This window comes from Leuciscus leuciscus (assembly GCF_965113295.1).
Source record: "Leuciscus leuciscus genome assembly, chromosome: 24".
Lineage (NCBI taxonomy): Eukaryota > Metazoa > Chordata > Actinopteri > Cypriniformes > Leuciscidae > Leuciscus > Leuciscus leuciscus.
Window position 1 is genome coordinate 22,799,775 of NC_138723.1, and position 16,227 is coordinate 22,816,001.

The 16,227-nt window shown below is 36.5% G+C and overlaps 2 protein-coding genes across 2 annotated transcripts; both read left to right on the forward strand.

Moving 5' to 3' along the window:
• Window positions 1-8,856: 8,856 nt before the first annotated feature.
• Window positions 8,857-9,834, forward strand: LOC309489737 (olfactory receptor 1E16-like; the record flags this gene model as incomplete). The annotated part of the gene is made up of 1 exon (XM_082158594.1): window positions 8,857-9,834. One exon carries the CDS (start codon window positions 8,857-8,859, stop codon window positions 9,832-9,834), a length of 978 nt encoding a protein of 325 aa, XP_082014720.1.
• Window positions 9,835-11,420: 1,586 nt separating this feature from the next.
• On the forward strand, window positions 11,421-13,056 carry LOC309488856 (olfactory receptor 1500-like; the record flags this gene model as incomplete). The annotated part of the gene is made up of 2 exons (XM_082157272.1): window positions 11,421-11,433; window positions 12,071-13,056. The coding sequence occupies 2 exons, from the start codon at window positions 11,421-11,423 to the stop codon at window positions 13,054-13,056; spliced, it is 999 nt and encodes a 332-aa protein (XP_082013398.1).
• Between the last annotated feature and the right edge of the window lie 3,171 nt (window positions 13,057-16,227).

The window sequence follows — 16,227 nt, forward strand, 5'->3', positions numbered from 1 at the left end:
ACTTGTAGGCTTTCTGCATTGGTTTCTATGGCAATGACGTTGTGATGGTATGCATATGTCAAAAACAACATCAACCGCAATGTGGAGGGGTTTGCAACACAGATGTTGTCTTATTTACAGCATGACAATGTGTGTAGCCATGGCGCTGAACTACTGCGTCTTATGAAGCAGTAGCAGAAACATAGAGGCTGGTATGCACTGCTTTATGCTGTGCTGTCATCTCCGCCGGTTTCAAAACATGTCTCCGTTGTATATAGAAAACATATAATGATTTTCTGCTCGTCTGTCACTTTGCAACAACACACCCTTGTTTCAGCAGCGACTTTCAACATGCTTCCTATAACAACGTCTGACGATTAAAGGAGCTGTATGTAAGAAATGTATTTCAATTAATCATAAAATGGCCCTGATGTCACTAGACATTAAGAAATCATGTTCATTTCAAATACTTATATCACTGACAACAGTAGTCCGGCCAGGATATTGTCATTTAAAAAGTGAAGTTGCAGCCCTCAACTGATGTTGATGTTGTCATCTTGTGTTTTGGCCTGATGCTCCACCCTCCACCTATCTACCAATCACGAAGTCAGTAGTGTTTCGGCATCGGGGTTGCCAGCTCTGCTCTAGTTACCACAGCTACACGCAGCCTACGTTCCTGCTGGATCCTGCAGCCTATCTGGCAACCTCGAGTCAGGGGGAGGGGGAGGGGATACACCGCTCTACAGTAATTTGAAAGTGATTGCAGTACCAGTTTTGGCCACAATCTTACATTCGGCTCCTTTACATTTTAAGTGTACGAGAAAGTCACATAAACCACGCAAAAAAAACAATCAGAGGCTGAGCGGTCAGACTGAAACAGATTTTCAGAATTGCGATTTGAATAGGATTTCAAACCACTAATGTAGCTTGAAATGGATTTGTAAAAAAAAATTGCCGTTCACACCAGCTAAATCTAATCGGATTTCAATCGGATATGCACAAAAATCGGATTTGGACTGACAGTGTGAACGTAGCCTTAGTGCTAAGCATTTTGGCTTTGAGTTGTTTCCTTTCTTCTATTTTGGCCCAAGTTCCTGGTGTTAACCACTCCTTGTGTTTCCACTTTCTGTAGTCTAAGATCTTGATAGATGTATCAACACAGGTCTTCTAGGTGTTAAAGTCTGGGTACATCTCTGTTGTCTCATCTAAGGCACTAAAACGGTTCCTCAGTTCTAGTACAAAGATCTTGGCAACATTTAGATGTTTACATCGGTGACTCTCCTGATTCACCTTCGGAAGCTTGAGTTTGATAATTTTCATTAGGTAGCCATCACTGTTGACATCTGTACCTCAGCACACTCTGACATCTTGAAAGGATCTGCGGCACTTTCCGTTGCTCAGGTTGTGGTCAATCTGGTTGATCGTGTTACCATCAGGTGATTTCCATGTCAGCTTGAGGATGTCCTTATGTTGGATGATGATGCCTCTGACCACTAGTTTGTTGTCCAAGCAGAAGTCAATTAGTCTGATGCCATTGTCATTTATTTCCCCACAGTCTTGGCTTTCCCATAGCTCTATCACAGTTGCGGTTGTCAGTTCCAATCTTACCATACATGTTGCCCATTACCAGCAGCATATCATGACGGTGCCTTTAGAGGCTGTGTTATTATACTTCATACCAGACATTTTTGTCCTCCTCCTTAGATCCGTTTGTTGGTCCATATCACTGTATGATGGTGAGATTACATCGCAGCATGCTCTGATCATCCTTTAACAGAGTGGTTCCCATTCTACATGGTTCGGACATTCCATGCTCCAACGTGGATCTAACGTTTGGGCTGAGCAGACAGTCTTTCACACTCCTAACATCCTGCTGGTGGCCTTGGTCAGAAGTTGTCATACTGCAAGTTGGCTGTGCCGTTTGGCTCGAGTCCACTGCAGGCTCTGTTTTGTTATTTGCAATTTTCACAGATCCTGTAACAGAATGGTGTTTTTTTTACCGGGTGTGGATGTTGGCCCCACACCTAACCCTCAACCTGCAGGACCAGGTGTTGTCCTTAGTTTGTTCCTTCGCCTGAGACCAATCCAGCATGGCTGAACCTGCCAGGGATCTGAATCCCTACCAATGCAGCTCCCAAGGTCACTAGGACACACAAACCCCTCCAGCATGGCAAGGTGAAAACACAAGTGGACTTCATAGGAAAATACCATTTAGTGGCCCTAATAGTCGTCCAGTAAGTTTGTTACCAGCGCTAAGTAAGATCTTAGAGAAGGCAGTATTTGATAAAATACAAGGTTACTTCTCAGAAAATAATCTGATAACAAATGTTCAGCATGCTTACAGAAAGGGACACTCTACATGTACAGCTTTAGTACAAATGACAGATGACTGGTATAGGGATATGGATGATAAAATGATATGTGGAGCGGTCTTATTCGATTTTACAGCAGCATTTGATCTTATCGATCACAAGTTTCTTCTGGAAAAGTTGGAATGTTATGGATTTAGACCTTCAGCAGTTGCTTGGATGGAAAGTTATTTAGTAAATAGATTGCAAAGAGTCATTTTTCATGGAAGCTATTCAGAGAGAATATCAGTGGAATGTGGAGTTCCTAAAGTGAGCTGTCTAGAACCACTCATGTATTCCATTTTTACTAATGATTTGCCTACCGTTTTAAAAAGTGCTAAATTAACAATGTATGCAGATGATATTACAGTATACGGTATGTGTCTGCACCAACATCTGCTGAATTGACTGCCATTTTGAAAGAGGAGTTCGATACTATAGGAAAGTGGATTTTAGAAAACAAACTTATACTTAATACATCTAAAACAAAGAGTATAATATTTGGTTCAAATCATTCTTTAAGGTTTGAACCAGAGCTTAGACTATACATAAATAAAACACGTATTCAGCAAGTGAAGGAAACTAAGTTATTGGGTATCACCCTTGACAATAAATTGTCTTGGTCAAAACACATTGACAACACGGTTAATAAAATGAGTAAGGTGTTGGCTGTAGTAAGGCGATCCAGAAAATATTTTACATCAGATATAATGAAAATCAGAATACCCGTTTCTACTTGGATATAAACTTATATTCTATAGGCTACTCCACATAAATATGTGAAAAAAATCTGAATGTGTAGATTGTGTGATGTGTAGACACATAATATTAACATTACCTCTCTGTGGCAGCAGAAACTCTTTATCCTCATTGTCATGTGAAGATGAGCATTTGGTTGATTACACTTTATAACACTATTTATCATAATTTCTGGTGTATTGAGTAGGCTACTTACAACTGCCTGGGGTTCTGTTGGGACAGGAGGCTTCAAAAGACAGATACCATCAGAATCTGTTGGGACCAACAAAAAACCGAACCCAAAATAAAATAAATGGAAATATCAAAAATAGCCTATATAAAAAATGACACATGTAAACCTCTTACATTTTATTAAGGCCCTTGGATCTTCGGGAGTGACTGGCTCTGAAGTCCCTCCAGGAATTCCCTCAGCCAAAAATGCTGCTGCACACTGGATGCTATTTAGTTATTTATGTCAAATGTAACGTCAGCCTACACCCATGATATGCTCAAGCCTTACCTGATTGAATTATGTTTTTATATTTCATTTTCAGCTGCTGCCATGTTCTTTTAATGCCTGCAGGATTGTACCTACATGAAAATTAAAATTAGGTTGAATAACATACTGTTCTTTCACCTCTGATATTATAACAGTTGGGTAAGTTACTTGTATTACTTACTACAAATGACATCTTCAACAGTGTAATTAGATTAATGTCAACTTATTACTAATTACTAAATCCCATATCAACCTCAACCACTTGAACAATACAAGGAGAGACAAGAAACTGCACTTTTAATGCTTTCAAATAAACAATATACAATTGCATGAATTATTCTTGAATTGACCAAAGTGTGTAGAGGGAGAAGGTTACATAAAAAATATACCTTTTAAAAATGTATGTTAAATATACAGAATTGTTCTATTGTCTAATGCAATTACATCAGATTTTACTTTAAATTACAGTTATTATCTTAAATTACGAGTAATCCCTTTAATTAAATTGCAGTATTTAGATTACTTGGTAATTAATTACACCCAACACTGTATAACTAATTAAAATGTAAAGGTGAGAAACGTGCAGACCTCTTTTTGTCTGGCGCTGTTGCCATGGTGACTCATAATATCTGTGCTCCATTGATAATGGCTTTTTATAGTTGTGGTGCACGCGCTTAACTCAGAGTCAGTCAACTCAGAGTTGATTGAACTAACTAATTTCAGCTGTTCTGTAACCGAAAACTCAGAGTTTCCCATCTCAGGGTAAGTCAACTCAGAGTTCAAGTTTTAACTCAGAGTTGGTTGAACCTCCTTTCTGAAACAGGCCCCAGGTGCAAACTCATTTCTAACACATACGTTTTCTTTTCAATAAGGCAGCAATATTGTTGCCCAGTTCAGCCCAAGAACCATGTTACAAACTGGTGTGACCACAAGCTGGCAAATCACTACAACATAAGCTAATGTATTTGAGTTTCTAAATGCCTGATTAGGTTTATGAAATCTGCAGCCTATAGCTTTATATAAATTACACAGAAATACCATTTTCTTATTAAACAGACACTGATGTTTTGAGGGGAGGGATGCTCATCGATGAACACATTAGAGGTTTGATGTCATGAGTTTTCATGTAACCAAGTGCAATAAACCCTGTCACTGTTGTTTGTCTGAAGACTGTCAACATATTTGCTACATGTCCCTAATTTGTTCTCTGGAGACACTAGACAGACCCTGAAGATTGCACTGATGCGAAACCAGACCTGAGAGAATTATCACTCAGTGATGAAGTAAATAAGTGACAACACCCAATTATGTAGACAATGACATTCAAAACAAGTTGTCTTTAAATGTCTTTGACTTTAACCTACATCATGAATTATAAAGACCAATAAAGGTCAAAATATAATTATGAATTAATTTTGGATTTAAAATGTAATTTAACATTAAAGTAGAGTTCAGGGTAGGTTTATGGTTCATTTAAGTTTAATTTAAAAAAAATTGTCAATACCAATGTGTCCATGGTGATTGACGTGCAGTTGATCAGGTGATGGCTGATAGTGTGCAGTTGGGAAACATGAGAGATGTTGGGAAGAGTAGTGCCGTTGAACAGCATTATGGTACATTTTTAAGTTTTGCATAAAAATTTGTGCAGTCACGTTTTTCTCATGCAATTAGTCTCATGTTTCATACAAAAAAAGTATTATCACACACCCCCCAAAAATAGTACCTTTAAAAGCAGATTTTTTTGACATAAACATATGATTTCAAATCCTCTAAAGCTAAACAATAGCTTTGTGAGAAACACATTAAATTGAAAGTGTTTAAAGTAACAAAAAAAAATAACTATAATTTATAATTAATAAAGATATATCTTAAATATATGTATGTACGTGTATAACGATTTAATTACTTTGCATTTTACGTAAATTATGGGCCTCAGGAATCTGAATCATAATAACGTCTTGCTACACTCTCAAGCAGGGTAGCTCAGCAGACCAAAACAATAAGGATAGCTGCTGTAGAAAATACTCATTTGTACATATTAATACATCTTTTGTTGTGTTATCCCATGTGAATTAAGGGATGGTAATCAACAGTACATTAACTTTTTTTTTGTTTTTCCCAGCTGAGCAATTAATAATATATTATACAATTATATCATCAGTGTATTAGAAGCTTGGCACCACTGAGCCCTTGAGGCTGAAGGGAGATTGTGATTAAATAAATATACAGTACTATGGTCTGGTTTCACAGACAGGGCATAAATTAAGCCAAAATTAGGCCTAAGACATTTAAGTAGTTTTTATAAATGTTCCTAAGAAAAAAACATTACTGATGTGCATTTTGAGACCAAAAAAAAAGGCACTGACATATTTTAAGATACCTCAGTGCAAGTTGCTATCAGTCAAAACAGCTCAAACATGCATTTTAGTCTGAGACTAGGCTTAAGCCTTCTGTGTGAAACCGGAGGTATTAAGATGCTTTGGACTATATGAGACACCACAGGTGAATAATGTAAACATTTTATATACATTTAAACTTATATATCACTATACTTTATTTCAGTTTATTACAGTAAATTAAGACAGTTGTTTTGTATTGTTTTTATTTGATTTGTTATGGTTGTTTTAAATATGCTAATTAGGCATTATCTAATTAAATATACACTAATTTGCAGATATTTGCAGAAAAGAAATCTGAACAATGGATAAAGCCAGTGTAATGATTTGGTTGTGGTGGTGAGACAGCATTCAGCAGACAGAGTGAAAATCCAAACGCAGTTTATTAACAAATGTAATCCAAGATCATAGTCCATACCAGGCAGAGGGTCAAGCACATGTAAACAGTCCAAAATACAAATCCAATCCACAGAGGAAGACAGGAACAAGAAATCCAAAACACAGGAAAAGATAAATATAAAGAAACCAGGAACTGTTTAAAATACTGAAACAAGACACAGCTGAAACAGATAAACTAATAATGAGCAAAGGATTCTGGGAAATGAAGTCCAGGAATAACAGAGTCTATGGAAACGGGGATGGACTAGGCTGCGATCAGTTGAAACATGATGGCACCTGCAGCTGACAGATGTAACAGCCAGGTTGAAAATTCTTTCATTACTAGAGTTAAAGGTTTTTGCGGAGGGGATATCTCTTGTTAATCACTCCATAAATTGTTGTAAAGAGTTATTTTCATAATAAAATGCTATATCTAAATGTTACATGAACAAACCCCACTATAAAAACCTTCAGAATATAGATAGGAATAAGTCTGATGCATATTAGTGCTGCTTAAGTAGAGATTTCTGGCTTAGTGCGTGAGAAAAACGGCCTATAATGATAGTATGTGTAATTGACCGTTCGCAGAGACCCGCCCCCTTTAGTTACTGTTGCTATGTCCGACAAGCCACGCCACTCTCACGCCCCACCATGTTCTCACGCAGTGAAAAAATACATTGCAGAGCAAAGAGGACACTGACAACGCGCTGACAGACAGGACAGAGCAGGTTACTTTTGATATGAAACAGTCTCAACATTCAAATTTGGTAATTTTTTAAAGAAATTTAAACAATAAATACCATTTTGTGGCTCTTTAATGTGTCTGACATATCGCTGTTGTAGAGCCTCAGTTAAAGCTGCTCGTGAACCGATCATCTCTCCCTTCTAGTTAATTTATAGCATCAAATAAACATGAATGAACATAAGAAGGAATTCGTTAAGTTATTTTAACCGTGGAAAGACGTTAGTACACCTCATTTTTCAAGTTCAAATCCTCCAAAGTTAATCTGCTAACTCTCCTAACTGCCTAACTAACAAAAATGGCGGATGGCGGATTATGATTGGTCAGGTCGCCTATCAATCAAACTCCAATTGAAAATTCAATTGAAATCTACAGACGCAAACAGATAGAGATAGGGTAATAAAGAAAAATTCCACTAGTCTAAAAAGGACCTTTTTGGTCCTTTTTTATTTATTTATTTTTTGCAAAATCTAGATATACTAGATTATGAGAGTTATAGTTAGAGGAGACAGCAGGTAGTAGTGTGACAATTTCCATGTATCTAGCTATTATTTATTTTAATATTTAATAGTTAGGCGTTTATGTGTTTTGAGAGGAGGGATACTCACTGAGGAAGACAGTAGAGGTCTGATGCCAAGGGTTTCTATGTAACATAGAGCAGTAAACACTGTCACCTTTGTTTGTCTGAAAAGTGTCAACATTCAGGCTACATGCCCTTAATTTGTTCTCTGGAGTAACCAGACAGACCCTAAAGATTGCACTGATGGGAAACCAAACCTGAGAGAATCATCACTTAGGAATCCAATAGATAAGTGACAACACCAATTAATGTAGGTACTGACACGCACACTGGAAAGCCCATGAGATATGATGAAAGTTCTGTATCACTCTTAAAGATGACGCCAACTTTAAGATATTTTGATATTTTAATTATCACATATATAATTGTACAAAATAAGAAACTTTTTGGTTCAACAATTGGTTCAGTGTCCATTGATAAAACAATAACCTCAGGGATGGTTAACCGAACGACTATCATTTGATTAAAATAATGAAACAAAATAAAATAAATGATGACCATTCTATATACAGTCCAAATATCTGAGACCACAAGTGAAAATATTTCTCCTTTTATGTCTGTAATTTCTAGCATTCCAATTTGAGTAAAAAGTTGAATTGAAAAAAAAAAACAACACAAATTTCACAATTCTTAGTATTTGGCATTTGGCTTTAAAGGCAGCAGAACTTGAGCTGACACGAGGCCTGTAGAAGACTTAATGAGCTATGAGTGACATCCAGTCCCTAAAGCCACCCTGACCCTGTCATCATCAAAAAAAAAAAAAAAAGTGCATGACTGTACGACACTGTACATAACAGTGAACACTACAGTATATAAGTGATACACAATAATGTTTTTGTCATCATTTAGGGCAAAGAGTCAATATACCAGGTGCAAATTCACTTAATGTCTGATGCTGTTTACTAATAATGAATTTATTACCATAATCATGCCATAAACATTCAACCTTAATACTTTTTTTTTGTATCATTTATTTATTTTCGATTTGTCTTTTTTAAAGGTCTCCCTGTTTTTAGAAAATATTGTAAATATATATATAGCCTATATTTTTTAAATCAGAAATAAACATTTCATAAGCATAAGCATTTTAACAATTCAAAAATTATATATATATATTTCATTCAGCTTATATTATAAATATTACTATTATGCAATATTAATCACTTTTGTCCTACAATCTCTGCAGATTTTGCAAAATGCTACAGAACAACTGGACGACAATCACTGAATTTATCATCGTGGGCTTCCCTGGACTCCATCCAGACTACTATGGCCTGGTCGCTGCTATTTTCTTCATCGTCTACACGACCACAGTGGCCGGGAACACTGTTTTCCTGGTGCTGTTTTTCACTTCGCAGAGCCTCAGGAAGCCTATGTACATTATCCTTGCAAGCCTGGCAATATCTGATACGTGTTTCTCCACTGTTGCCTTACCTAAGATCATATCCAGGTACTTGTTTGATGCGGGAGCATCCCCTTTCCATGCTTGCTTCTTCCAAATGGAACTAATCCACTATTTTGGAACATTAAACTCACTGATAATGATGATCATGGCCCTTGATCGCTATGTGGCTATCTGTTATTCTCTGAGATACCAGGTTATTATGACTAATCGCATCACGTACATCATAAACGTAACGGCTTGGGTAACTGCTTTGATCGCTCCCACAATAGCCACCCTTCACACTCAACAGCTTCCTTACTGTGGGCCTAAACTGATCATTCAATGCTACTGTGACCACATCTCTATTACCAACCTGGCCTGTGCTGAAAACAGCAAGCAGATTTTGGTGGCCCTGTGTGTGGCCCTACTCGTGCTTCTCCTTCCTCTAGCCTTCATCATTTACTCTTACTGTCATATCATAACATCTGTCATGAGGCTGTCGAGCTCTCAGAGTCGCTGGAAAAGTTTTGCCACCTGCAGCACGCAGCTGTGCATCACCGCCCTGTTTTACTTGCCTCGCTGCGCTGTGTATATAGCCAGTTTCCTGCAAATCCAAATCAGCAAAGATTTCAGGATAGTTCTCATACTGCTCTACAGCCTCATTCCACCACTGATAAACCCCTTCATTTACTGTTTACGTACGCAGGAGATCAGAACCATAGTGAGCAGGTGGTTGAGCAGGCAAAGGGCCATGAGAGAAACGTCCATAATTAATGTGATCACGCTGTAAAATATTGTTACGTTCTGTGGAGTTTTAATGGAAAAAACATACAATGATTTATCAGAAGCAACGGAATAAATTCTTGTGATTTGTAATTGTTTTTTATGTTCATCTTAATTGTGTATTGTGATGTATTCCAGTGAAATCTGGTGGTGACGATGCAAGAAAAAACAACTCAAAATATATGCTCTGTTATGAATGGAAGCATTAATAAAACTAGCTCCCTTTGGATGTATAACAGACCTGTTAACAGAAAGATATCTGATAAAACTATCCGTTTGTTTTTACACAAAATATTTGGGCCTAAATTTTAGGTTTATGCATTTGAATTGCATTTAAAATTTTCATCCATTTGGACTACACCGTTTTAACAAAGCAAATAATAAACTTAATGTGTCATGCATAAAAGAAACAGGTAAGATTTCTATACTTAAAAAAATTAACTATTTGCATCTATTTGATTTAAACAATTGTATTTTCAAAAGCAATTTTCAATTAGTTAAAATGTTTGAGATTTAAACAAATTGGATTTATTGATGATAAATATCTGTTTAAAAACCTGGTTAAAACTTATATTAGAATTCATGTATGACAAATATGCATTTCATTAAGTTTATTAGTTTATGTTAAATCTGTGTAATCCAAATTAATTGATATGTAATATGCAATTCAAATCCATAAATCTTAAATTTAGGCTTAAATTATTTTTTGAGTGCAGAAGTGCCATAATATGTTGTACCCATGCAGCTAAGCATTTAGTATGGAAACGTGTGTCACAATGAAAAGAGCTGTTAAAAAGCCTAACTTGTCTGTGCATTAAATTAATGACAGTTAAACGGATTAACTAATAAACTTTGTGTTCTTGTTGTCATGATTGTCCTGTAACTTTTTAAGGGGATGGCCAGATGGGGACAGTGAAAATCTTTTTCCTGAGGTCAATGAATCACTGCCAAGGATTAGCTGGGAATCGTTTGGGAAACCCTGGCCTTTGTAATGTACAATTAAATGTAAAATGATTAGTCTAAAAAATTATGAAGCTTGTGAAGCTTATTTACTATTCCATCATAATCAGAACATAATCAAACTGCAGTAATTGTATAAAGAAAGAAAAAACATTTGTAAAAAAGTATAAAAGTTAAACTACTATTTAATTTAATGTGTGTGTGTGTGTGTGTGTGTGTGTGTGTGTGTGTGTGTGTGTGTGTGTGTGTGTGTGTGTGTGTGTGTGTGTGTGTGTGTGTGTGTGTGTGTGTGTGTGTGTGTGTGTGTGTGTGTGTGTGTGTGTCTGTGTGTGTGTGTGTGTGTGTGTGTGTGTGTGTGTGTGTGTGTGTGCTACCTTGGATGGGTTAAATGTGTGTGTACTACCTTGGATGGGTTAAATGAAGGGGATTCAGGAAACAAAAACAGATTGATCTGCATTAATTTACTTTCCCCTTGTTTTTTTCACCACCTGCTGGTGACCTTTGAAGGTGTAGATGAAAAGAGTAAATAAAAAGATATATTAGGGGATATTTTTAAATGATTAATTTATGTTTGATTCCCACTTTTTCCCCATCTATGTTAATGTGTGTGATGCAAACACAAGCACTCAGGCAATGAGCACCAAAGGTCAGCCCAGTTTCACAACACCAAATAATTCAAAACATGATCCTTCATGACGTGTTGGACCCTACAGGCTTTAATGCTGATTCTACGCCTATAAAACAATGAAACCACACGCATCTGCACTGATCACTGAGAAACGTGACACACTGACCCAGGAATATTCTAAGCAGATGTCACATAACTAAACAGAGGAATAATCAAGGTAATCATGTGATCAGCTGAAATACAAACCAAAATTTCATTTAGATTATTGCAAAGCCGAACAACACGTTTTTAATCAGTAACAACAGGTATCATTTATTAACATTATTAATATAACTTACTGAAATTATATGTATGAAATACGTTTTTATAATTTAGGCTTATATGAATTTTCTGCAAGTTAGCCATGTCATTATTTATATATATATATTTTTTTTTAAATATATATATATATATATATATATATATATATATATACATACTGCATTTTTAATGTTGCAGAGTAAATATAATTTATGCAAATATTTTAAAATTTTGGGGCAAATTAAATCAGACAAATGTTTTTGGGGTTGTTATTGTTGTTTTTTTGGAAGCGCGAATAGTTGGTAATATTAGTGTGAAAAAGTAAAAGTTAACAGTATGTTTTAGTATGTTACAGAGGAAAATAAAACTGCAGCGTCTGTTGTAACCGAGTTTTTCATCGTGGGCTTCCCTGGACTTCTGCCCAAATACTACAGCCTGATGGCAGCACTTTTGTTCTGCATCTACATCGCTGTAATCACTGGAAACTCTCTCATTGTGGTCCTGTTTGTGACTGAACGCAACCTCTTTAAGCCTATGTATATTATCATGCTGAGTTTGTCCTTGTCTGATATTGGTTTTTGCACAGTTGCTCTGCCAAAAGTCATTTCTCGCTACTGGTTTAATGACGGTTATATTACCTTCTATGTTTGTCTGTTTCAAAGGCAGCTGATTCACTATTTTGTAGCCCTAAACTCTCTTATTATGATGATCATGGCTCTAGATCGGTACTTGGCGATCTGTCACCCACTAAGATACCCTGTTTTAATGACTAACCGCACTATGAGACTTTTAATAGGGCTTTCCTGGGTTACTGCAATGATTGCCCCAACCATCAGCTCAATGCAAACAGTGAAACTGCCATTCTGTGGGCCAAATATGATCGCTCATTGCTTCTGTGACTCTGGGTCTATGAACCAGCTCGCCTGTGCTAATGTCAGCCAACCGAACCTCATTTCCTATGTTGTGGGAATGTTTGTGCTTCTCGTGCCATTCTCTTTCATCATCTATTCATATGTATGTATCCTGGTGTCTGTGCTTCGTATAGCAAATGCACAGGGTCGTATGAAAGCCTTTTCTACCTGTGCCACACAGCTGACTATCATTATTATCTTTTATGTGCCACGTTTCGTTGTTCTCTCCAGTTCTAGCATTCCCAACAACACTCAGATAAACAGCAGTCAGAGGATCGCCCTGGTCATGTTCTACAGTCTGCTTCCACCACTAGTGAACCCCTTCATCTACTGCATCAGGATTAAAGAAGTCAGAAAGTTCTTTCTCAAATGGTGTGTCCAGAGAAACAGGATGAGTCTAAAAGTCCATAGGTTAACTATTTCTAAATGAGATCATCTGCCTATCCCTGTTCTGACACATTAAATTACATGCTTCTGACATTCACATTACATGCTGTTTATATGCATTTACCAGTGGTGGAAGAAGTACACATACCATGTACTTGAGTTAAAGTAAAGATACTCAAGGTGAAATATTACTCAAGTAAAAGTAGAAGTGCTGCCTTTAAACATTCACTTGAGTAAAAGTACAAAAGTATGTGCCTTCAAATGTACTTAAGTATCCAAGTACTATGATTTTTTTTGATTGCTATAATGTCCTATTATAATTTTTGTCACAAGACTCTTGCTTAACTCAGTCTACGTGAAGACTCTTGGCACATCAATCTATTAATAAAATGATATATACAGTATATTTGAATTGAATACATTTTTTGTGTGTTTAATTTTGGACGGAAGGGGACTGATCCCATAAGGTATAATACATTTACAGTATTTACTGTACATATTTTTCACAAGCGTCTATGGTCATAATTATAAACATCCTAATGTTATGATACATTCACATAAACCTGCACAATGCCATTGAATATATATATACACACTACATTATGGGAGCAGCCAATTTCCCTACAAAATTAAACACCAAAACGTATTAATGCAGTGTTTCTGCTACTCCTCAGAAAAAAAAATGCTATTATATGCAAGTAATTTTAGTGTCAAGGTAATAAGCAATGTTCATTATGTGTCAGTATTTACCGATAATTGCTGCAATAATAGCTGCTGCTCTCTGCCCCGCAATCATTGGCAACACAAATTGTTTGGAACTATTGAGAGCTACACGAATCACGTGACCGCGCGGCGGTGAGATCACAGTAGGCTTGTTCGACTTGAAATGGCACACTGCACAGACCAATCGGTGAATGACATTAAAATACTGCGAGAGCGATTAGAGAGTAGACGGCTCTGTATGCTTTTCAATCGCTCTCGCGATTTCGCTCTATACTTTGATGTCATAAACTGATCGGTCTGTGCAGCGCCGGTTCAAGTCGAACAAGCCGTGTGTGTCGCAACCTCTTATATACTGTCTATGGTCGCAACTCTCATATTTAACGGCTCTGGTTCGCGCTTAGTAGATACCACCAAGGCAAGTTCAAAACAAAGCGCGCACGTTGTAGGCTACTGTGATAGGTGGCTCGTTTGACCAGTTAAGTTTTTATCCACTCATAAATAAAAAGGAACGACTGATTTTGAAAATGTAGTAGCCTAGAGTAAAAAGTAAGATATTTGACTTTGAAATGTAGTGGAGTTAAAGTAAAAGTATACTTCAAATACTTCAGTAAAGTACAGATACGCAAAAAAGCTACTTAAGTACAGTAACGAATTACATTTACTTCGTTACTGTCCACCACTGGCATTTACAATATTTGTTAATCTAGTTATATATAGCCTATATATAGTTAGTTAGTTAGTTAGTTAGTTAGTTAGTTAGTTAGTTAGTTAGTTATAATTAGTTAGCATATGTCAGTTTAAAAGTTGATCCCAAATTTTTATACATTTTACTGTTAGACCACTGTATGAAGAATGTTTGGGTATAATATGTTACTTTATTTTGCTATCCTCACTTACATATATGAACTATAGTGTCCTGCACCCACTAGTAAAAAAATCTTTAAAAAATCATATCTGGTGTATGAATAATTTTTGGTTTGACATATTTATTTATTTATTTGTTTGTTTGTTTGTTTGTTTGTTTGTTTGTTTATATAACCATTTATCCAGTTCTTAATTATAAAAAAAAAAACATGGAATATTTGTAGCCTATAGTTTAATTTATTGCATTGCAGGTATATTTATAACTGTAAACTGAAATATATTTCAATGATAAATAAATCACAAATTTTCTACCAAATATACATGCAGCCTGACTGCAGTTTTTGTTGTTTCATTAGTTTACTATTAATAATGTTCAAGTATTTTATTTATGCATCGAAGATCATGGTTACAAATGATTTTACCTGTTTTCATTCAAATTTCTCATAAATTAAAAGTACATGCCAGCTAAAATTGTGATCATTTACTCAATTCTTAGTCAAAACATTGCCATTATAAGTCACAATCGCTTCATATACCACATATTCTGTAGTTAAACGTGTGTGTATTAATGAATTCCAAACATTCGTAAATAGGGCGCACATTCATAAATAGCATAATCCCCACCCATGAGTTACAACTACGCAAATGACGTGTCCAGGAACGCTGTGGAGTCTTCTGGACTTCCTTCTCAGGTTTGGCATCAGTATTTTGCATAAATGATAAAGAGACTAATTGGCCATATGCCTAGCAATAAATATTGAATTATTGTGTGTCCACTAACGCATTTTTAGCCAGCTAAAAATGCCAGGTGCTCTTCTGCAAATGGCCAGCTGGTGGCGCTTAAAAGCTTAGATACTTTGGAATATAGATACTCTGAATATAAAAATGCAGTAACCAGCAATATTAACTTCTCCATTGTTGTTCAGTCGTTGTAAAAGTAGGATGATTGGTCGGTGTAGTATTTGTCCCGCCCCTCCCCCACTGTGAAAGTGAAAGTGAAAGTGACAGCCAAGCATGGTAACCCATACTTGGAATTTGACCTCTGCATTTATCCCATCCAAGTTCATGCACACACATTAGGAGCAGAGTAGTGAGTAGTTAACACACACACACTGCAAACGTGGATACACACACCGCAGCCTTTGTGTGGCGCCCGGGGAGCGCTAAGGGGTTAGGTGCCTTGCTCAAGGGCACCTCAGTCATTTCCCACCGGTTCTGGAATCTAACCAGCAACCTTTGGGTTACCAGTACTCCCTAACCACTAGGCCATGACTGCCCCACTGTGATAGGAAGGCTGGGTAAAAAGTGACAGTGACAGTAAAAAACGAACAAAAAAACACACAGGGCAAATCAACTTGGGAAATATTATTATGGTACATAGTAATAGTTTCAGTTTGCCTAAAATAGAACATCCAAATTGTGTTCATTTTCGTGAATCCGAACATTTACGTCGGAACGGCTTTAGGAACGATTTACACAAAAATTCGTTCTGCTCATGTTTCATGAATGAGGCCCAATGACTCAAAATTTTATGAATTCAAGAATCAAAATTCTAATGATGTGACCAAACCAACTGTAAATGATACAAGTCAGTTCAGAGTGCCAAAATTGACTCTTAATGTTGCAA